This window comes from Pseudophryne corroboree, chromosome 4 (assembly GCF_028390025.1).
Source record: "Pseudophryne corroboree isolate aPseCor3 chromosome 4, aPseCor3.hap2, whole genome shotgun sequence".
Lineage (NCBI taxonomy): Eukaryota > Metazoa > Chordata > Amphibia > Anura > Myobatrachidae > Pseudophryne > Pseudophryne corroboree.
Genome location: NC_086447.1, coordinates 493,548,136 through 493,571,914, shown reverse-complemented (window position 1 = coordinate 493,571,914; position 23,779 = coordinate 493,548,136). Strand labels below are relative to the sequence as shown.

The following is a 23,779-nucleotide window of genomic DNA, read 5'->3' as shown; positions in this document are numbered from 1 at the left end:
GGGGACTCCAAAAGGGCGAGAAACATACCAGCCCACACCACAACATACCGTGCAACTGGAGTAGCAGGAAACCAGATAACAGTATGAACTAACCACAGCAACAAGCTGAACATAACAGATACTGGTTAAATTCGGTTACACATGGTTTGTGCATCAACTCAACTGCAAGGAACAGTCCGCACTGGGATGAACGCCCAGCATCCTCTACGGACTAGGAGAAAAGAATTTACCGGTAGGTATTAAAATCCTATTTTCTCTTACGTCCTAGAGGATGCTGGGGACTCCCAAATGACCATGGGGTCTATACCAAAGCTCCAGAACGGGCGGGAGAGTGCGGACGACTCTGCAGCACCGATTGAGCAAACATGAGGTCCTCATCAACCAGGGTATCAAACTTGTAAAATTTAGCAAAAGTGTTTGAACCCGACCACGTAGCTGCTCGGCAAAGTTGAAGTGCCGAGACCCCTCGGGCAGCCGCCCAAGATGAGCCCACCTTCCTGGTAGAATGGGCCTTTACAGACTTCGGCAACGGTAGCCCAGCCGAAGAATGAGCTTGCTGGATCGTATTACAAATCCAGCGTGTAATAATTTGCTTAGAAGCAGGATTTCCAATCTTGTTGGAAGCATATAGGACAAATAGAGCCTCTGTCTTCCTAGTAAGAGCCGTTTTGGCGACATAAATTTTCAAAGCTCTTACAACATCAAGAGACTTTGGGACCGCCGCAGCATCCGTAGCCACAGGCACCACAATAGGTTGGTTTATGTGAAACGAAGAGACCACCTTCGGCAGAAATTGTTGACGAGTCCTCAATTCTGCTCTATCCGAATGAAAAATCAAATATGGGCTCTTGTGAGACAAGGCCGCCAATTCGGACACTCGTCTGGCAGACGCCAGAGCCAAAAGCATGACCACTTTCCAAGTGAGAAACCTTAACTCAACGGCTCAAACCAGTGAGACATAAGAAACTGCAACACCACTTCAAGATCCCACGGCGCCACTGGTGGGACAAATGGAGGATGGATATGCAGCACTCCCTTCACGAAAGTCTGAACCTCAGGAAGGACGGCCAATTCCTTTTGAAAGAAAATAGATAAGGCCGAAATCTGCACTTTGATGGAACCCAACTTCAGGCCTGCATCCACGCCTGCCTGGAAAAAATGGAGGAAACGACCCAAGTGAAACTCCTCCGCAGGAGCTGCTTTGGTTTCACACCATGACACATTTTCTCCAAATACGGTGATAATGTTTCGCCGTGACCTCCTTCCTAGCCTTAAGGAGAGTGGGAATGACCTCCCCGGGAATACCCTTCTGAGCTAAAATCTGGCGTTCAACTTCCACGCCGTCAATCGCAGCCGCGGTAAGTCCGGAAATAGGCAGGGCCCCTGCAGTAAGAGGTCTTCTCTTAGAGGAAGCGGCCAGGGATCTTCCACTAGTAATTCCTGAAGATCCGGGTACCAGGCCCTCCGTGGCCAATCTGGAGCAACGAGCATTGCCCGAACCCTTGTTCGCCTTATGATCCTCAACACCTTTGGAATGAGAGGAAGTGGAGGGAAAACATACACCGACTGAAACACCCACGGAGTTACCAGGGCGTCCACTGCACAGGCTTGGGGGTCTCTTGACCTGGAACAATACTTCGGAAGTTTCTTGTTGAGGCGAGATGCCATCATGTCCATCAGAGGAGTTCCCCAACGCCTTGTCACTTCTGCAAATATCTCTTGATGATGAAGAGCCCACTCTCCTGGATGGAGATCGTGTCTGCTGAGAAAATCTGCCCCAGCCTCGGAGACTTGCATCTGTGGTGAGCAGGACCCAGTCCTGAATTCCGAAACAGCGTCCCTCTAGGAGGTGAGAGCTTTGCAGCCACCACAGGAGAGAGATCCTGGCCCTAAAAGATACTTATTTTCCTGTGCATGTGTAGGTGAGACCCGGACCATTTGTCCAGCAGGTCCCACTGAAACACCCTGGCATGAAACCTGCCAAACGGAATGGCCTCGTAAGCCGCCACCATCTTCCCTAGCACTCGAGTGCATTGATTAATCGACACTCAAAAGCTCCTTGACCATGGTCTGTATTTCTAGAGCAGTGTTTCCCAACCGCGGTCCTCAAGGCACACTAACAGTCCTGGTTTTAGTGATATCCAGGCTTGAACACAGGTGACTTAATTAGCACCTCAGTTATTTTGATATAACCATCTGTGCTGAAGCCTGGATATCACTAAAACCTGCACTGTTGGTGTGCCTTGAGGACCGCGGTTGGGAATGCCTGTTCTAGAGCCTTGTCCTCCGGAAAAAACACTCTGAAGCTTCGTGTCTAGGATCATGCCCAGGAAGGGCAGCCGGGTCGTCGGAATTAACTGAGACTTTGGCAAATTTAAAATCCAACCGTGATGTTGCAGAACTGTCAGGGAGAGTACCACATTCTTCAACAATTGTTCCTTTGACCTCGCCTTTATCAGGAGATAGTCCAAGTACGGGATAATTGTGACCCCTCGCTTGTGGAGTACCATCATTTCTGCCATAACCTTGGTGAAAACCCTCGGGGCCGTGGAAAGCCCAAACGGCAACGTCTGAAATTGGTAATGACAATCCTGCATCGCAAATCTCAGGAAGGCCTGATGCGGAGGATAAATCGGGACGCCTAAGTAGGCATCCTTTATGTCGACTGACGCCATAAAACCCCCCCCTTCTAGTCTGGAGATCACAGCTCGAAGAATTCCATCTTGAACTTGAAAGTTTTCAAGTATGGATTGAGGGATTTTAGGTTCAGAATCGGTCTGACCGAACTGTCCGGCTTCGGTACGACAAAGAGGCTCGAATAGAACCCTCCCCCCCGTTGGGAAGGGGAACAATGACCCTCTGTTGACACAACTTTTGTATCGCAGCATTTACTACTTCTCTTTCTGGAAGAGAAACTGGCAAGGCCGATACGAAAAAGCGGCAGGGGGGCATCTCCTGAAACTCCAGCTTGTACCCTTGGGACACTATGTCTAAGACCCAAAGATCCAGGGCTGATTGAAACCAGACCTGACTGAAGATCCGGAGACGGACCCCCACCGGCACGGACTCCCGCAGGGGAGCCCCAGCGTCATGCGGTGGACTTGGTAGAGGCGGGGGAGGACTTTTGGTCCTGGGTGCCTGATCCTGCAGGCAACTTCTTTCCCCTTCCTCTACCCTTTGAAGCGAGGAAGGACGAGCCTTTACCTCGTTTGTATTTATTAGGCCGAAAGGACTGCATCTGTTGATGGGGTGCCTTTTTCTGTTGTGTGGGAACATAAGGAAGAAAAGATGACTTACCTGCAGTAGCGGTAGACACCAGGTCAGCCAGGCCGTCACCAAACAAGACACTACCTTTGAAGAGGAGAGCTTCCATATTTTTCTTGGAGTCGGCATCAGTATTCCATTGATGGATCCACAGTGCTCTCCTGGCCGAGACCGCCATGGCATTGGCTCTTGATCCCAAGAGGCCAACATCCCTCGCCGCATCCTTTAGGTAATCTGCAGCGTCCTTGATATAACCAAGAGTCAAAAGAATATTATCTTTATCAAGGGTATCCATATCAGAAGCTAAATTATCAGCCCATTTAGCAATAGCACTACTCACCCATACCGACGCCACAGCAGGTCTGAGCAATGCACCAGTATTAACGAAAATGGCCTTCAAAGACGTCTCCAGCTTGCGATCCGCCGGATCCTTGAGAGCAGCCGTGTCAGGGGACGGAAGCGCCACCTACTTGGACAAACGGGATAGAGCCTTGTCGACATTCGGAGACGACTCCCGTTTTCCCCTGTCATCAGAGGGGAAAAGATACGCTATAAAAATTCTCTTGGGAATCTGCCACCTCTTGTCCGGCGACTCCCAAGCTTTTTCACAAAGAGCATTCATTTCACGAGAGGGGGGAAACTTCACCTCAGGTTTTTTCCCTTTAAAAAGGCAAATCCTTGTTTCCTGAACAGCCGGTTCATCAGAGATACATAAAACATCTTTAATAGCCATAATCATGTACTGAATACTCTTAACTACCCTTTGGTGTAAAGTAGCCTCATTAAAATCGACATCGGAATCAGAGTCCATGTCGGCATCTGTATCTACCATCTGGGCAAACAAACGTTTTTGTGACCCTGAGGGGTCTGCACCTGAGCCAAAGCATCCTCCATGGATTTTCTCCATGTTTGTGTCCGAGAATCAGATTTATCAAGCCTCTTAGACAACAAAGCCACATTAGCATTAAGCGTACTCAACATAGCAACCCAATCAGCAGTCGGCTGTGCCGACAGAGACATTTCCAGCTCCTCTTCTGCGCCCCCAGTAACTTCCTCCGGGGAGGAACACTCAGCCTCAGACAAGCCGACACAAAGTACTGACACCCAACACACACACTGGCCAAATAAAGGGGACAGCCTACAGGGAAGCACGGAGAGAGAAACACAGAGGGAGTATGCCAGCTCACACTCCAGCGCCCATATACTACACCACAATATATGTCAGCAGCGCTGTATAATAATAATAATAATAAAAGCACCAATAATATTTGTGCCCCCCCCCCCCCCGATTTGCTCCCTTCTACTTGCGAGGATCCTGGAGGTCCGGGCCAGCGTTCTCTGCAGCGGCTGTGAAGAGAAGAAAATGGCGCTGGTGAGCTGTGCGGCTAAGCCCCGCCCCTTGCCGGCGCGCTTAAGACCCGCTTAAATTTAAATTCTTTATACTGGTGGGCGTCTTATACACGGTGCCCGGGCACCAAATATGGCTTCACCAGTTCCAAAAAACCTCAGTAACTGCTACCCAGGGCGCCCCCCCCCCCCAGCGCCCTGCAAGTGCCGTTGGTGGTGTGTGTGGGAGCATGGAGCGCAGCGCTACCGCTGCGCTGTACCTCCGTTACTGAAGTCTTCTGTTCTTCTAATACTTACCCGGCTTCTGTCTTCTGTGAGGGGGGGTAGACGGCGCGGCTCCGGGAACAAGCAGCTAGGCGAACCAAGTGATCGAACCCTGTGGAGCTAATGGTGTCCAGTAGCCTAAGAAGCAGAGCCCTTAACTAAGCAGAAGTAGGTCTGACTTCTCTCCCCTCAGTCCCTCGATGCAGGGAGCCTGTAGCCAGCAGGTCTGCCTGAAAATAAAAAACCTAACAAAAGTCTTTCTAGAAAATCTCAGAAGAGCTCCCCTAGTGTGTGTCCAGTCACTCCTGGGCACAAAGTCTAACTGAGGTCTGGGGGAGGGGCATAGAGGGAGGAGCCGGTTCACACCCAGTCAAAGTCTTTTTAGTGTGCCCAAGCTCCTGCGGATCCCGTCTATACCCCATGGTCCTTTTGGAATCCCCAGCATCCTCTAGGATGCAAGAGAAAAAAATAAAGATGTTTAGTACCAATAAGCTCCCAAAAAACACGTCATGTGTAACTCAAATACTCCTTTCACACTACACAAAATCCCAGGCTATTGCATGCGAATACGCAACAAGCTGGGATTTTGCTGCGTGCGAAAGAAAACGTCCCGTGTCCCTGACCCTGCAATTTACAAGGATCAGGGCGAGATCTGGCAAATTCCTGGCAGCATGCGTGAAAGGGGTATAACAGGACCTTCTTACACGTTCTGAATGTGCCCTTTTTCTAACTTATTTTTCATTTTGAAGCAATAAAAATCCTGCTGTCACCTATGAAATGGGAAATGTGGTATATACTGCATCTCAAGCCTGTGAATGAAAGTTTTCCACTCATACTTCAATTTTTATTTTATTTTTTATAAATAAAAGGTGTTTCATAATGGATGTTAAAATGCACCTACTGTACAAAGTGTTACTTACTTTTTATACAGCACACTGAATGGCTTTTTCAAAGCATACTAAAAAATAAATAAAATAAAGGCAGTTAAAATATGAAATATTCAATGCTAAATCAGGCTATTGTATGCACGTAAGCTTTAAAAATGTATTATCACAATGTCTTTATAATCAATGCATCCCTCATAATGGGTTGCAGTTAATATCCCGAGGTTACGGTTGTTAGGTCGACATGGTTAAAATGAGTTAAAAAAAAAAAATGGACTTTCATACTTGACGGTAACCTGCCCGAAGCATGGCTGGTAAGCGAGCCATACGAAGGGACACGGTGCATTAATTGGGGTTCCCCATCCCTCTACAAAGAAAAAGACACCAAAAAAAGCCCAAAAACCCATGTCGATCTATTGTCCCTGTCGACCTAATGCATGTCGACCTTAAACAGTCGACCCAACGACCCATACCCAATATCCCGGCTGTCAGGATTCCGGTGTTTAGAACAATGCTGGAATCCCAACAGCCGGTGAAATGGCGCTGGTTGGAATTCCGACAAACGCGGGTTATTCCACATTTTTCCTTTAGTACATCCCAGCATTAGAGCATTGAGATATTAAAGGGACAATTATGGATATGCTGAGTAAATAGGAAAGTCTTGAGTTCAGTTTTGAAGGATACTAGAGTTGGGGCCTCTCGAACTGTACGTGGTAGAGAGTTCCATCGAGTTGGAGCCACATGGATAAAAGCTTGACCCCCAGATGAATTACAGGAGATTCTAGGTACTGCTAATAGTCCTTCATTTACAGATTGCAGTAGATGGTTATAGCTTTTTCAATGTATTTACTATGATTTTCGCCTTTTGTAATACACTTTACATGGTTTCCGTTTTTTTAAAAATGCGCTTTACTATAATGTCCGGCTTTTTCAATACATTTACTATGATATCTGGGGGGGGGGGGGGGGGGGGGTTTAAATGCACTTTACTATGATTTCCGGCTTTTTCAATACATTTACTATGATTTCTGGCTTTTCCAATACATTTTACATGATTTCCAGCTTTTTCAATACATTTACTATGATTTCTGTTTTTTTAATGCACTTTACTATGATTTCGTCTTTTCTAATACATTTTACATGATTTTCAGCTTTTAAATACATTTACTATGATTTCTGTATTTTATTTTTTCTTTTTTTTAAATGCACTTTACTATGATTTCCGTCTTTTCCAATGCATTTACTATGTTTCCGGCTTTTACCCTCTTCCCCTCATAATACCATAAGTCATATCAATATTCAAAAAAGATCTATTTTTTCTTCAGAGTTTTGACTCTAGAGAAGCAGATTTAATAGGCACATCCAAATGCCTACCGTAATAACATAACTGTGCAACAATACTTGCAGAAAATGACATCCACTTGCACATGTGGAGTCATGAATAGAAACCGTGTGTCGCTACTGGTGTGTGCTCCCTCCCAACTACCACCCATCCCAGGGCCGGGACACTGCAGCCGCGAGTGGGAAAGCAGAACAGTCCTAGGAAAACAGGACTATCACACTGAATGAGGGACAATTGGGAGGTATGAAAGATGGATGAAGCAGCTGAAAAAGTATCCTATAAAAATAAACCCACATGACTTTCATACAGGAGAAAAACATTGTTTACCTACCAGATCTTTCAGGGCCTGGGACACAGTGTTGTTAGCATTACCTCCTTTAATAAGCATAGAATTTTTGTCATTCTCATTTAGCTTTGGCTGCCTGTCCTCCAAAAATCTCTTTGCTCTCCTTGTCTTTGGTTTCCTACAGAAGAATAAATCAGTGCGTTACGAAAGCATCCATCACGCCGCACTCCGCCGGCCCTTACAAAGCAGTACAGGGTTATCTGGCAGCCTAACAGGCGCGCATACGGGGATGGTTGTGTCTATGTTGCCTTCGTGCTAAGGACTTTACATTAAAGAAGGTAAAGAAATAAAGCAGCTGGGTGAGCAGAAATCGCAGCGCTGATGTCACCGATGGTGCCCCGATGTATACCGTCTCCAAGTACCCACAACTCACACTACTCGGTCTAATTCCGCCATCGCACAGCTCCCCAACACACGTGTCGCACAGTAGCAGTGTCCCCTCTTCCGGAGCCGGGTAATGACGCCATTATCATGCGCCCATCAGCACGTCATCAGCTGTGCGGAACCATAGAGTTTCTGTAGCATGGAGATGTTAGAGAGGCCAGGGACGTCTCCCGGCGGCAGCGCTGCTTGTGGTGAATCTGATGGAATATGTATTCCAGCTGATGTGTACCTAGTATTGTATGGGTGTGTATGTGGTGGGGAGGGGCGCCTGCTATGTCACATTCAAATGCTCTTTTTGCCCCCTGCCGATAGGATAGCGAATTGGGACGGGAGTGGGATTTAACCAGTTTAGATAACGGTACATTTCCTTTCTTCTCTCAACAATTTTTACAACATGCGAGACTGTTTTTTTTAATTAAAATATATATTACGAGATACATAACCTGTTTTTTTGCAACCAATAAATCCCAGGGCCACCCAACAGAGAACCCCCCCCCCCCTTCAAAATGTGGGTTTGGGAAGCAGCCCCATCTTTCCAGCTTTATTAGTTTGAATTTCACCATTTTGTTCAGCACTGGTTCTATTATTTGTCTTTATTTATTAAGGTATGTTTAACCTTTACCTAACCACTTATTTATATCATTTAAACATTTGATACAGTCTATAATATAGACCAGCGGTGGCCAACCTGTGGCTCTTGAGCCACATGCGGCTCTTTCTTTCTTCAAATGTGGCTCCTAACACACAAAGTCACATGACCACAACAGATCCGGTAACCACTGCTCTCCAGAAAAACATGCAGCAGCATTACGGGGACTTAGAACTGAGGGAGCCAGATGCTAGAGATGATACACCCAGCAGCAAACAGAGGACACATAAGGGGCTGCTGCAATGGCATGAACTGGAGGAAGCTGAAGTGACAAGAGGGTGCTGGTTGAAGTGACACATGGGGAGCTGAAGTGTATTATGTGAATCTGGATTTTTTTATATATTTTATGTGGATCTGGCTTTTACAATTATTTTATGTGGAAGTGGCTTTTATAATGTATTTTATACCAGGGGCGTGGCCTAGAAGGCACAAGGCCACACCCCATTTTTGAATGTGCGCCTTCTGCTCGATGTCGGCTCTTTGACGTGCCTAACACACTTTTTTTGGCTCTTTGTCTCTGACTGGTTGGCCACCCCTGATATAGACTATAGCAGGTCTGACTAACCTGTGGCTCTCCAGCTGTTGTGAAACTACATATCCCAGCATGCTCTGGCACAGTTTTAGCATTCACTTATAGCAAAACTGTGGCAGGGCCTGATAGGACTTGTAATTTTACAACAACTGGAGAGCCACAGGATTTTCAGGCTTAATCTATAGTGTTAAATATTAATACAGGTTGAGTATCCCATAATCAAAATGCTTGGAAGTATTTTAGATATTGGATTTTTCAGTATTTTGGAATAATTGCATACCATAATGAGATATCATGGCGATGGGACCCAAGTCTAAGCACAAAATGCATTTATGTTTCATATACACCTTATACACACAGCCTGAAGGTAATTTTAGCCAATATTTTTAACAGCTTTGTGTATTAAAATTTGTGTACATTGAGCCATCAGAAAACAAAGGTTTCACTATCTCACTCTCACTCAAAAAATGCCGTATTTCGGAATATTCCATATGTCAGAATATGTGGATATGGATTACTCAACCTGTACTGTATTCCATACAGTATCCAATGTTTACAGTAATATCCAGGGTCATTACTAGGTTCTTCTACCACTCCCCCAGATTCCCGCTCCAATGTTCCAAAAAGTGGGAGATTGTGGACTGCATTTGGAACCCCCCCTCTAGAAATCCTGCGTTTGCCACTGATCAGGTATGTATATATTTTGCTCCACCATTATCCAATGTATGGTATGCAGGTTTTGCTTGGACAATGGTTTTCATTTACCAATTCCTTGAGAATTGGGTAACTCCATAACCACCAAAGTTCTTACTATATGCCTGTAGCCGGAGGACCCATCGGTCACATGGTTAATGGCAGCCACGGCACGTAAGGGGTTAACCCTTAAGTACCCAACGCCATTTTGAGGGCAATAGGCGCTCGGCGCCACGGTTAAATGTGCTTACTGCGCCATGCGCGGATTATTTAAAAATATGTTTAATGATGTGTTTTAACATGTCATATGTAGTGTTTAAATGTATTTATATTTAAGATGTGGTCACATATTTTAAAGGAAAAAATGCAGTTACTATATCTGACTGAATAAGACTCCCCTACCTTCTGTGACTAGGAAATGAGGTGCTAATTTCCCTCTACTAGCAGATCGGGTGAATGACAAAACCGTTTTGATGTTGGACAGTGCCTAGCAGGTAAATGCTGGGAGTGTGAATATGTAAAGTGGTTTGAATTGGTATGGATTTGGAACCTGTATTTATTTATGTAGCTGGTTTGATTGATATGCGAATCCTGAATGGTATATGCAGGAAGGATGAGGAACATTTGTTTGGGAAATCAAATACAAACCGTATTTTGAAGCTATGTGATATATGTATCATTTGAAGTGTAAATTACCAGGGGGTAAGGAATGGAGTTTAAATGACACCAAACTTTGTATAATTTATTTATCTATAAGATATCCTGTTTGGATGGAAAGGACTCGGGTGGGGGTGGGGGGGAGGGGGCTTTGAGGGGTGGTGGATAAACTACCCCCTGAGATGCATTGTGGTTTTCTGTATAAAAAGAGGAGGCCTGTGAGCCTCCAGAGTGTATTATACCATTTTCACTCTGCTGTAACATCTTGCTGTATTGCGGAGTCTTTTTGAAGACTGTTATTGGTCAAATAAAGATCTTCTGCCTAAAGACGACTGCTTCATATTGTGACCTGCAGGGCTAGGCGAAGCCTAGCTCTGTTTCCGGCTGTCCAGGGTGTACCCAGCGTCTCCAAGCTCCGCCTCCAGCCAGCTACCGGCTAGAGGCCTAGTCATGCGACTAGTGGGGATTCGTCAAGACCACACAGATGCGGTAAGACAGTGTGTCGACGCATACAGAGCAGAACAGTAGTTCAAGATGCCACAGCAGGGTAGGAGTTTGGTGGTGGCAGCGTAGTACCTGCCCACAGCGCAGTGGGTGAAGTTAGTAACAGGCGGTTACTGATGGTGAGCAGGAATCACCTATGTGGCCAGGTCCCGTGCAACCTAAAACTCCATTCTGTGACTGGGGATGGGACGCAAAGTGATGAGGGCTCTCGTACGGGACCATACGGTCACAGAAATTGGTGGGATAGTGGGGGGATAATCCCAGGCGGCTTTTCGGTCACCCGATTGGAGAAGCCAAGTTACTCAGGAGAGGAGTAATTGCAGCACAGGAGAACGCACAAGATGGCAGACTTCAGCAGAATGTCTAAGGACGATCTAGAGATCGTGTGCCGGCAGAAGGGTGTGGATATCCCTTTCAACGTGTCCAGAAGCGTCATGGGGGCGGCACTCATGAGCTTTGAGTAGTCCTGCTGGGCGGAGGTAGAGAGCGCTGAGGGTGTCAGCATCAAAGAGGACGGCCCAACAGTGGACCTTCGCACGGAACCGGTGAGACCCACAAGCCCCGCCCCCTCTCACAGCAGCCATGTTTCATAGTAACATAGTAACATAGTATCTGAGGTTGAAAAAAGACAATTGTCCATCGAGTTCAACCTATTTGTGGTGTCCTCTGCATGATGATTTGACTAAATAGTAACTATAATGCATGACTATGCACCATACCCCTGGATATCCTTATCCAATAGGAATTTATCTAACCCATTCTTAAAGGTGTTGACAGATTCCGCCATTACAACTCCCTCGGGCAGGGAATTCCAAACACGTATTGTCCTTACCGTGAAAAAGCCTTTACGCCGTATTGTGCGGAATCTCCTCTCCTCTAACCTGAGCGAGTGTCCACGAGTCCTCTGTGTTGATCTAACCAAAAACAGGTCCCGCGCAAGCTCTGAGTATTGTCCCCTTATATATTTGTAGATGTTGATCATATCCCCTCTTAGTCTCCGCTTTTCCAATGTAAACATGCCTAGTCTTTCAAGCCTTTCCTTGTATTCCATCGTCTCCATGCCCTTAATTAGTTTGGTCGCCCTCCTTTGTACCTTTTCAAGCTCCAGGATATCCTTTTTGTAGTACGGTGCCCAGAACTGTACACAGTATTCAAGGTGTGGCCTCACTAGTGATTTATATAATGGGAGTATAATACTCTCGTCCCTAGCATCAATACCCCGTTTTATGCATGCTAATATCTTATTAGCCTTCTTTGCTGCAGTCCTACTTTGGGTACTACTGCTTAGCTTGCTATCTATGAGGACACCTAAGTCCTTTTCCAGTACAGAATCCCCTAGTTTTACCCCATTTAGTAGGTAGGTGTAATTTTTGTTCTTGTTACCACAGTGCATTACCTTACACTTGTCTGTGTTGAAGCGCATTCTCCATTTGGCTGCCCATGCTTCTAATTTAACTAAGTCGTTCTGAAGAGACTCGGCATCCTCCTCTGTATTTATAGCCTTACACAATTTGGTATCATCTGCAAAAATTGACACCATGCTCTCTAGACCTTCTGTTAGGTCGTTAATGAAAATATTGAACAATAGCGGTCCTAATACTGAGCCTTGCGGCACACCACTTAGCACTTCAGTCCAAGTTGAAAAATATCCATTAACCACAACGCGCTGCTTCCTATTATCTAACCAGTTTTTGACCCAAGTGCATATTGTGCTTCCTAGCCCTGATTCTTGTAGCTTGTATATAAGTCTCATGTGTGGTACAGTATCAAACGCTTTGGCAAAGTCTAAAAAGATTACATCCACGTCTTTACCCTGATCTAGGTTTGCGCTTACTGTTTCATAAAAGCCAAGTAAGTTGGTTTGACAGGATCTGTCCTTCATAAACCCATGTTGATTCCTTTTAATGACCTTATTGGTTTCAAGGAACTTCTGAATACTATCTCTTAGAATACCTTCCAATACTTTCCCCACTATAGATGTAAGACTAACTGGTCTATAATTACCTGGTTCAGCTTTACTTCCCTTTTTGAATATAGGCACTACTTCCGCTATACGCCAGTCTTTGGGAACCATACCTGATATAACTGAATCCTCAAAGATCAGAGATAGCGGTTTTGCCAGTTCAGAGTGAAGCTCCATTAGAACCCTTGGATGAATACCATCGGTTTCCCAGCATACTTAGCAGGGCCAGGATCCCAACGTCCCGGGGGGGCGGCACGGATAGCCTAGCGGATCGGCTGGCGGAATTGGGGAAAAGGGCAACGGAGCAAGAACGCATGCTTGTCATTCGGATGTGGCATGCGGAGCGGGCTTCACAAGCCATGCTACCCCGAGAGCCATTGCCCGCTGCTGCACACAGATCTGGACGTATACCATTTATCAAGTTTGCAGACAGTAATAGGGATATTGATGGACATTTACAAGTTTTTGAAAAGACTTGTAAAGTACATGATTTACCCAAGTCGGTGTGGGTGAGACACCTTGTACCCACTCTGCATGGAGAGGCCTATCGAGGAGTGCCCATAGAGGACTATGGGGTTTACGACGTATTCGCAAAGGCCCTCCTCCAGTGATTCTTCATCACTCCCGAGTCGTACAGGAAGAAGTTCCGGGACTTGCCCAAGAACCCTAACAGCAGCCATAGGCAGTTCGAGACCCAGCTGCGGCAGTACATGGTGAAGTGGATGAAGGATACTGAAGCCACTACATGGGACGCACTGATTGACTTGATCTGCAGGGAGCAGTTCTATCGCAGGTGCGCCCCAGAAGTAAAGGAGTGGGTACTAGACCGGGAGCCACTCAGCTTAAAGATGGCTACCCAGTTAGCCGACAAGTATGTGGCCATTCGGCCACAGGGGCTCATCACCCCCCAAAACAAGCATCTTCCTACCCGGGTGCTCTTGGCCAGCAACAGCACCGCAGTGTCCCTGCAAGTGATCAGAGACCATCAGTGCCGCGACTGGAGAAGAAGTGCTATGGCTGCGGGAAAATCGGACATCTGATAATACAAGAATAACAGGAGAAGCGGGTAGGAGAGATAAAATGGCAGGCACATAACAGGAGAAGCAGGCAGCGGGCAGATAATAATAGTGTCAATGAATAAAATAGTTGATTTTTTTTTCTGTCAGAAATGTGTATATCTGTCAGTGAGAAGTGAATTCCACAAGTTCTGTGGCTGGTTAAAACCAGGGGAAATGTATACTTGAAGTCAGCCAGCCACAGAACCTGTGGAATTCATCAGTGTCCCAGTTTAAAGAGATCAATCCTATTAAATGGGTCGATCCTATTAGCCACAATGATTTTGTGGGTGTGAATCATCGCGACAGTGGTTGCACTTTACGGAGAGCAGAATTTGGACAAAAGTGCTCGCTGCCCTGTAGGGCTACTAGCACATTAGTGTGATTTCAGCCCAAAACCAGCCTGCGAGATTGGGTACCATTGCTGGCATTTATACGCTGCGGCAATGGCACATCACATCTTTCGCAGGTAATAGGATTGACCCCATAATATGGTATGCCTGTATAATATGGTATCCCTTTAGGGATCAATTACTGTACAATAATCTATCCTATTTCCTTACATTGACTCTCACTACTAATAGTGGTAATGGCACAAAAATACAGAAAAGTTACACATAGTGGGCTAAAAGCCCCAACTTGGTAAACAAACTTATACACACGCAACTAAACTTTATTAATTGTGTTCTTAAAATCCTGCAGTGAGCATTTTATCTTCACTGGCCAGCCATAAGGTGCTGCTCTTTGATACAAATCCTATTTCTCTTTCATCCACTAGGGGACACTGGAGGCTTACGCTGAGGATAGTGGTCTGGTAACTGGCAGCTAGGCACATATCAGTTTAGAAAAGTGTGTAGCTCCTCCCCCTCTAGTACCCATCATCCCCAGTTAGAAAAATGTGCCTAGCGAGTTAGGTCACATTGGAGCTTCGCATATTTATTGGTAAGCTGCTCAATCAGATTGTGATGTCACTCAGGTGCTAAAAGGGAGGGGTAATTCTGGGTAAGAGAAAAACATTTTGTTATCCCTAATGCACACTGAGTGAGAAATAACACTACATAATAATCAGATAATACAGAGATCTTAGTTGCGTATATCTGCAGACATAGGGTTAAGCCCCCAGGCCGAACGGCAAGGTGTCTCTGTTACTGGGGGTCCCTAATACTAAGTGTGGGTCTGGGGTGCGGGACCCCATCATGTTGGCACAGGTCGGCTACCCCATGGCAGCACACAGGTGAAAATTAGTAAGGGTTACTAATATCCCTTTCACACCACAAATATAACCCGGGATATATTGCCGAGTCGAGGTGAAGTCTAAAAGCACCACTTTTAAATATCTCGGGTCGAGTAACCCTGCATTTCAAACCGGTATAAAAGCAGTGTTATACACGGGTTGGACCCGGGTCAATGTGCACTCTAAATTGTCCGACCTGGGTTATTCAACCCTGCATTCATGTAAAAGTGCTGATTGGCTGTTCTTTGTGTGCCTTGATGATGTCAGCAGCCTGACCCCTGCTACACAGGAAAGAACAGAGAGCATTAAGAATTGGAGCTGTTAAAAATTAGGGGTGAGGCAGAGATTGCTAGGCAGCTTACTGCATACCTCCCAATTTATTAAAAGTACAAAAAGAGGGCGTAGCCTATATGAAATTGGCATGGTCTCGTGGCAGAGCCACAATTGCGAGTCACACCCTCCTTGTATCGTCACTGAGGAGGCATGCCCACCACCGCTGGACACTGCGGGTGGGACAGTCCCAAAAAACGGGACTGTCCCGCGAAAATCGGGACAGTTGGGAGGTATGTTACTGAAACAGTTAAAGATGCAATTGTGTATAAAAACATAGCTCTGTCAGCCATGATTCCTGCAATGCTGTGAGCTGTCCCCACCCTCTCATTTTGTCCCCTTCTGACACCCATCTTTCTGAGACAAAAAGAGTCCCTTTAAAATGAAATCTATGGTGTTTTAATTGCTGACCCGGGTTGAGTTAAAAGGAGCCAACCCTGCAATAACCCGGTTTGAAAGTGTAGTGTGAAACGGTCTGACCCTTGTCCGACCCGGCTTCAGACTACTGGGTCAGACCCGGATTTGCGGTGTGAAAGGGGTATAAGAAGCACATAAGTGCTATGTAAGTGAGGTGTGATTAAAATAATACAAAAATATATACAATGTGACAGGGAAAAACATAAGTGTTAATAAAGTGTTAGGGTGTGCCGACCTGTGCTGACATGATGGGGTCCCGCACCCCGGACCCACACCTAGTATTAGGGACCCCCAGTAACAGAGACGCCTTGCTGTTCTGCCTGGGGGTCTTAACCCTATATCTGCAGATATATGCAACTAAGATCTCTGTATTATCTTATTGTTATGTAGTGTTATTTCTCACTCAGTGTGCATTAGGGAAAACAAAATGTTTTTCCAACACTGGAGCTTCCTCCAGCTTTTTTCCTAGGTCATTACTTTTATTTATTTATTTTCCTTTCTCTCTTTAGTTTTATAAGGCTTTGCACGTGTCACAATGTTACCACAGCTTTCAAAGCTGCTGCGGCACCTTAATATGACGGCTTGTGGCTCCTATCTAAAAGGCGGCTAACAGCGTCACCAGGTTCCGTGCACCCGGCAGTCTGACTGTGAGTACTGCTCTCCCCTTCACATTAGTACAGAGGGCAGGCTCTGTAATCACAGTGGTTAAGTTCCCTGCAGTGCCCGGCGGCAGCAGCCACGATGTCCTGCTCTGCTTGTGGCGGGTGGACACTCAGGAGGGGAAGCGGCTATAGAGCGGAACGCTCTGCGCTTTCGCTCCTGTGTGCAGGCGGTCAATATTATAGGGTACCGCAGAAGACTCCTGTCTAGCCGCTTTGAGGAATGAAATACTTATCATTCTAGCGGCCACTACAGTTAACAAATTAGGAGGAGCGGGAAGGGGGGGGGGGGGGGTTGTATGGGAACTCACAGTGCCGACATTTCAGGGCAAAGCCAGGATTAGAGCATCTGTACAACCTTGCACGCAGTGACAGTAAACTGCAGGGCTGCAGATAAGTTTAACAGATTCTTGTATATACAGTCTGTTAATGCCCTGTACCTCTTCTCATCATAGGCAGAGCACAGGTGTAATGTTTCATCAGTGACTCACAACTGCAGTGATTTCCACAGAGGCAGTGATTGGAGGTCTCCTGCCAGTTACAGACAAGTCTGCACATCCCAGCTATTCTGTTCCAAGGTCGTGAGTACGCTGGGGTATTGAGCTGGTTGGTGGAGACGGGGTATTCAGGGGGCTTAGTGTGAGCTCCTCCTCTATTACCCAAATCATTTTCTGATCTCTCTCTGTGTACCTTATCACTGTGTGTGTGTGTGTGTGTGTGTGTGTGTACTGCATTCTGGTGAGTGTATACACGGGACATGACGGCCAGGTCATACACAAAAGCTTCTCAGAAGCTAATTTCCTGTGCTAAGTGCAACTGTAAATTTATCCTTACAAATCCACAGGGCAACTCTGCCTTATGCGAGTTGTGTGTTATGATGGCCCCGAACAGGTCTGATGAGATTTCTAGCACTCCTCCTTGGCCTTCGGTCCTGGCCGGATCTGTAGCTGCTTTGTCTGCAGAATTGGCAGAGTCCTGCAGGTCAGAACCAACCTGGGCTAAGGACTTTGCTAAGTCCATGGAAAGTCTTGTTAACATTATTGGGTCTTCTAGTAGGTCTTTCCCTACTTCTTCCCTAAGACAGAAACATCCACTTCCTTCGATCCTTCAGTCTGATGAAACGGAAGAGGAACAACTGCATTATGAGGACGTGGGGGAAGGAGAATGGGAGGAAGTTCTGGAGGAACCATCACAGGACACCGGTGCGCAGGGAGTTGAACCTCTGATTCTGGCGGTAAAGAAGGCTCATCATTTTCCAGAAGATCCCGTACCTGAATCAAAGGAATTTTAATTGTTTGGTGAACAACAATCTTCTCCGTTTTTTTTCCTTTTTCACAGCAATTACACGACCATCAGGCGACGGCATGGAAACAGCCAGACAAGTGTTTCCAGATTTTGAGGAAATATCTCTCTCTATCCTTTTCAGTCATTCATGACAGGTAAGTGCGAAACTCCACCGCTTGTGGATGCATCAGTTTCTAGACTGTCCGGTACCAGGAGCCACTTCGCTCAAAGACTCCTTGGATTGTAGACTTGAGGCTACACTTAAGTCCATTTACTCTGCAGCAGGGACACAGCTCAGACCAACACTAGTAAACGCATGGGTTAACACTGCCATTGTCAAATGGGCAGAAGAATTAGGCAACGGTTTGGAGTCTGGTTCTCTGAGGTCGGACCTGAAGGTCATCGCAGAACACATACGTGAATCTGCCGGGTTTTTGGCTACGGCAGCTAAAGACATCAGTTCAATTAGTTCTAGAATTTCTGCCTCTGCTATTTCAGTGCGTCGTACTTTGTGGCTCCATTCTTGACATTCGGATACAGAGTCAAAACAGTCGGCTGAGGCTCTCTCGTTTTACAGGTGATATTTTGTTCGGACCGGAGCTAGACAAATGGATTTCACAAGCAACCGGGGGCAAATCCACATTTCTCTAACGTCCTAGTGGATGCTGGGACTCCGTCAGGACCATGGGGAATAGCGGGCTCCGCAGGAGACAGGGCACATCTAAAAAAGCTTTTAGGTCACATGGTGCGTACTGGCTCCTCCCCCTATGACCCTCCTCCAAGCCTCAGTTAGGTTTTTGTGCCCGTCCGAGAGGGTGCAATCTAGGTGGCTCTCCTAAAGAGCTGTTTAGAAAAGTTTTTTTTTAGGTTTCAATCTCAGTGATTCCTGCTGGCAACAGGATCACTGCATCGAGGGACTTAGGGGAGAGATTTCCAACTCACCTGCGTGCAGGATGGATTGGAGTCTTAGGCTACTGGACACTTAGCTCCAGAGGGAGTCGGAACACAGGTCAGCCTGGGGTTCGTCCCGGAGCCGCGCCGCCGATCCCCCTTACAGACGCTGAAGAGACGGCAGAACGGAGGTCCGGAAAGCAGGCGGCAGAAGACTCCTCAGTCTTCTTGAAGGTAGCGCACAGCACGGCAGCTGTGCGCCATTGTTGTCACACGGCTCACTGACTCAGTCACGGAGGGTGCAGGGCGCTGCTGGGGGCGCCCTGGGCAGCAATATAATTACCTTTAGTGGCAAAATAAATACATCACATATAGCCATTAAGGCTATATGTATGTATTTTAACCCAGGCCAGTTTCTTAAAAACCGGGGAAAAGCCCGCCGAAAAAGGGGCGGAGCTTATTCTCCTCAGCACTCAGCGCCATTTTCCTGCTCAGCTCCGCTGGTGAGGAAGGCTCCCAGGTCTCTCCCCTGCACTGCACTACAGAAACAGGGTAACAAAGAGAAGGGGGGCATAAATTGGCGATATTTATATATTAAGAGCGCATATATAGTAAACAACACCTTCTAGGGTTGTTTATATACATTTATAGCGCTTTTGGTGTGTGCTGGCAAACTCTCCCTCTGTCTCCCCAAAGGGCTAGGGGGTCCTGTCTTCGATTAGAGCATTCCCTGTGTGGCTGCTGTGTGTCGGTACGTGTGTGTCGACATGTATGAGGACGATGTTGGTGTGGAGGCAGAGCAATTGCCGATGATGGTAATGTCACCCCCTAGGGAGTCGACACCGGAATGGATGGCTTTAGTTATGGAATTACGTGATAATGTCAGCACATTACAAAAGTCAGTTGACGAAATAAGACGCCCGGCTAACCAGTTAGTACCGGTTCAGGCGTCTCAGACACCGTCAGGGGCTGTAAAACGTCCTTTACCTCAGTCAGTCGACACGGGTACCGACACAGATGAATCTAGTGTCGACGGTGAAGAAACAAACGTATTTTCCAATAGGGCCACACGTTATATGATCACGGCAATGAAGGAGGCTTTGCAGATCTCTGATACTGCTGGTACCTCAAAAAGGGGTATTATGTGGGGGGTGAAAAAACTACCTGTATTTTTTCCAGAATCAGAGGAATTGAATGACGTGTGTGATGAAGCGTGGGTTAACCCCGATAGAAAACTGCTAATTTCCAAGAAGTTATTGGCATTATACCCTTTCCCACCAGAGGTTAGGGCGCGCTGGGAAACACCCCCTAGGGTGGATAAGGCGCTCACACGTTTATCAAAACAAGTGGCGTTGCCGTCTCCTGATACGGCCGCCCTCAAGGATCCAGCAGATAGGAGGCTGGAAACTACACTGAAGAGTATATACACACATACTGGTGTTATACTGCGACCGGCAATAGCCTCAGCCTGGATGTGCAGTGCTGGGGTAGTGTGGTTGGATTCTCTGACTGAAAATATTGATACCCTGGATAGGGACAGTATTTTATTGACTCTAGAGCAATTAAAGGATGCTTTCCTTTATATGCGAGATGCTCAGAGGGATGTTTGTACTCTAGCATCAAGAGTAAGCGCGATGTCCATATCTGCCAGAAGAAGTTTATGGACGCGACAGTGGTCAGGTGATGCGGATTCCAAGAGGCATATGGAAGTATTGCCATATAAAGGAGAGGAATTGTTTGGGGTCGGTCTTTCGGACCTGGTGGCCACGGCAACTGCCGGCAAATCCACTTTTTTACCTCAGACCCCCTCCCAACAGAAAAAGACACCGTCTTTTCAGCCGCAGTCCTTTCGCTCCTATAAAAAGCGACCAAAAGGACAGTCTTATCTGCCGCGAGGCAGAGGAAAGGGTAAGAAAGGGCAGCAAGCAGCCCCTGCCCAGGAACAGAAGCCCGCCCCGGCTTCTACAAAGCCATCAGCATGACGCTGGGGCTTTACAAGCGGACTCAGGAACGGTGGGGGGTCGACTCAAGATTTTCAGCAATCAATGGGTTCACTCACAAGTGGACCCGTGGGTCCTGCAGATAGTATCTCAGGGTTACATGCTGGAGTTCGAAAGGTCTCCCCCTCGCCGGTTCCTAAAGTCTGCTTTACCAACGTCCCCCTCAGAAAGGACGTCGGTTTTGGAAGCCATTCACAAGCTGTATTCTCAGCAGGTGATAGTCAAGGTACCCCTCCTACAACAGGGAAAGGGGTATTATTCCACACTATTTGTGGTACCGAAACCGGACGGTTCGGTAAGGCCTATTCTAAATCTGAAATCCTTGAACCTGTACATAAAGAAATTCAAGTTCAAGATGGAGTCACTCAGAGCAGTGATAGCGAATCTGGAAGAAGGAGACTTCATGGTGTCCTTGGACATAAAAGATGCTTATCTACATGTCCCGATTTACCCCTCACACCAAGGGTATCTCAGGTTCGTGATACAAGACTGTCATTATCAGTTTCAAACGCTGCCGTTTGGGTTGTCCACGGCCCCTCGGGTCTTTACCAAGGTAATGACCGAAATGATGGTTCTTCTACGAAGAAAAGGCGTATTAATTATCCCTTACTTGGACGATCTCCTGATAAGGGCAAAGTCCAGAGAACAGCTGGAAGTCGGTGTAGCGCTAACACAAGTAGTGCTTCAGCAACACGGGTGGATTCTAAATCTTCCAAAATCTCAATTGACCCCGACAACACATCTGCTGTTCCTGGGCATGATTCTGGACACGGTTCAGAAAAAGGTATTTCTCCCGGAAGAGAAAGCAAGGGAGTTATCCGAACTTGTCAAGAACCTCCTAAAACCAGGAACTGTGTCAGTACATCAATGCACAAGAGTCCTGGGAAAGATGGTGGCTTCGTACGAAGCGATTCCATTCGGCAGATTCCATGCACGAACATTTCAGTGGGATCTGCTGGACAAATGGTCCGGATCGCATCTGCACATGCATCAGCGGATAACACTGTCACCGAGAACAAGGTTGTCTCTCCTGTGGTGGTTGCAGACTGCCCATCTGTTAGTGGGCCGCAGATTCGGCATACAGGACTGGGTCCTGGTGACTACGGATGCCAGCCTACGAGGTTGGGGAGCAGTCACAAAGGGAAGAAACTTCCAGGGCGTGTGGTCAAACCTGGAGACGTCTCTTCACATAAATATACTGGAGCTAAGAGCGATCTACAATGCTCTAAGCCTGGCAAAATCGCTGCTTCAGGGTCAGCCGGTGTTGATCCAGTCCGACAACATCACGGCAGTCGCCCACGTAAACCGACAAGGCGGCACGAGAAGCAGGAGTGCAATGGCAGAAGCTGCAAGGATTCTGCGCTGGGCGGAGAATCATGTCGTAGCACTGTCAGCAGTGTTCATCCCGGGAGTGGACAACTGGGAAGCAGATTTCCTCAGCAGACACGACCTTCACCCGGGAGAGTGGGGACTTCATCCAGAAGTTTTCCACATGATTGTGAACCGTTGGGAAAAACCAAAGGTGGACATGATGGCGTCTCGCCTCAACAAAAAATTGGACAGGTATTGCGCCAGGTCAAGAGACCCTCAGGCAATAGCTGTGGACGCTCTGGTAACACCGTGGGTGTACCAGTCAGTGTATGTGTTCCCTCCTCTGCCTCTCATACCAAAGGTACTGAGAATTATACGGAAAAGAGGAGTAAGAACAATACTGGTAGCTCCGGACTGGCCAAGAAGAACTTGGTATCCGGAACTTCAAGAGATGCTCACGGAGGATCCGTGGCCTCTACCTCTAAGAAGGGATCTGCTTCAGCAGGGACCTTGTATGTTCCAAGACTTACCGCGGCTGCGTTTGACGGCATGGCGGTTGAACGCCGGATTCTAAAAGAGAAGGGCATTCCTGAGGAAGTTATTCCTACTTTAATTAAAGCCAGGAAAGAAGTGACCGCACAACATTATCACCGCATTTGGAGAAAATATGTTGCGTGGTGTGAGGCCAAGAAGGCTCCAACGGAAGAATTTCAATTGGGTCGATTCTTACATTTCCTGCAAGCAGGATTGTCTATGGGCCTCAAATTGGGGTCCATTAAAGTTCAAATTTCGGCCTTATCAATTTTCTTCCAGAAGGAATTGGCGTCAGTGCCTGAAGTACAAACTTTTGTCAAAGGTGTACTACATATACAACCCCCAATAGTGCCTCCAGTGGCACCGTGGGATTTGAACGTGGTTCTAAATTTTCTCAAATCTCATTGGTTTGAGCCTTTAAAATCGGTAGATTTAAAATACCTTACATGTAAGGTAACCATGCTGTTGGCCCTGGCTTCAGCCAGGAGAGTTTCGGAGTTGGCAGCTTTGTCATACAAAAGCCCATATCTGATATTCCATTCGGACAGGGCAGAATTGAGGACACGTCCTCAATTTCTCCCTAAGGTGGTTTCGGCATTTCACTTGAACCAGCCTATTGTGGTGCCTGCGGCTACTAGCGACTTGGAGGACTCCAAGTTACTGGACGTTGTCAGAGCATTAAAAATATATATTTCAAGGACAGCTGGAGTCAGAAAATCTGACTCGTTGTTTACATTGTATGCACCCAACAAGTTGGGTGCTCCTGCGTCTAAACAGACGATTGCACGTTGGATATGTAGTACAATCCAACTTGCACATTCTGTGGCAGGCCTGCCACAGCCTAAATCTGTAAAGGCCCATTCCACAAGGAAAGTGGGCTCATCCTGGGCGGCTGCCCGAGGAGTCTCGGCATTACAACTTTGCCGAGCAGCTACGTGGTCAGGGGAGAACACGTTTGTAAAATTTTACAAATTTGATACTCTGGCTAAAGAGGACCTGGAGTTCTCTCATTCGGTGCTGCAGAGTCATCCGCACTCTCCCGCCCGTTTGGGAGCTTTGGTATAATCCCCATGGTCCTGACGGAGTCCCAGCATCCACTAGGACGTTAGAGAAAATAAGAATTTACTTACCGATAATTCTATTTCTCGTAGTCCGTAGTGGATGCTGGGCGCCCATCCCAAGTGCGGATTGTCTGCAATGCTTGTACATAGTTATTGTTACAAAAATCGGGTTAT

The 23,779-nt window shown here is 46.9% G+C and overlaps 1 protein-coding gene across 2 annotated transcripts in view; it reads right to left on the bottom strand.

Annotated features, from left to right (window-relative positions):
* Positions 1–23,779, bottom strand: part of RPF2 (ribosome production factor 2 homolog) — a 195,328-nt gene that overhangs the window by 64,814 nt on the left and 106,735 nt on the right. Inside the window, exons 1-3 of one of the 2 annotated variants that reach the window (XM_063917139.1) lie at positions 7,821–8,037; positions 7,433–7,565; positions 5,796–5,833 (exon numbers count right to left, since the gene is read on the bottom strand). In XM_063917139.1, the coding sequence (XP_063773209.1) occupies positions 5,796–5,833; positions 7,433–7,565; positions 7,821–7,843 (194 nt within the window). In that variant the 5' untranslated portion in view covers positions 7,844–8,037. Of the gene's footprint in view, positions 1–5,795; positions 5,834–7,432; positions 7,566–7,820; positions 8,038–23,779 lie in introns of those variants that run through there. The other variant, XM_063917140.1, reaches the window with a different exon arrangement.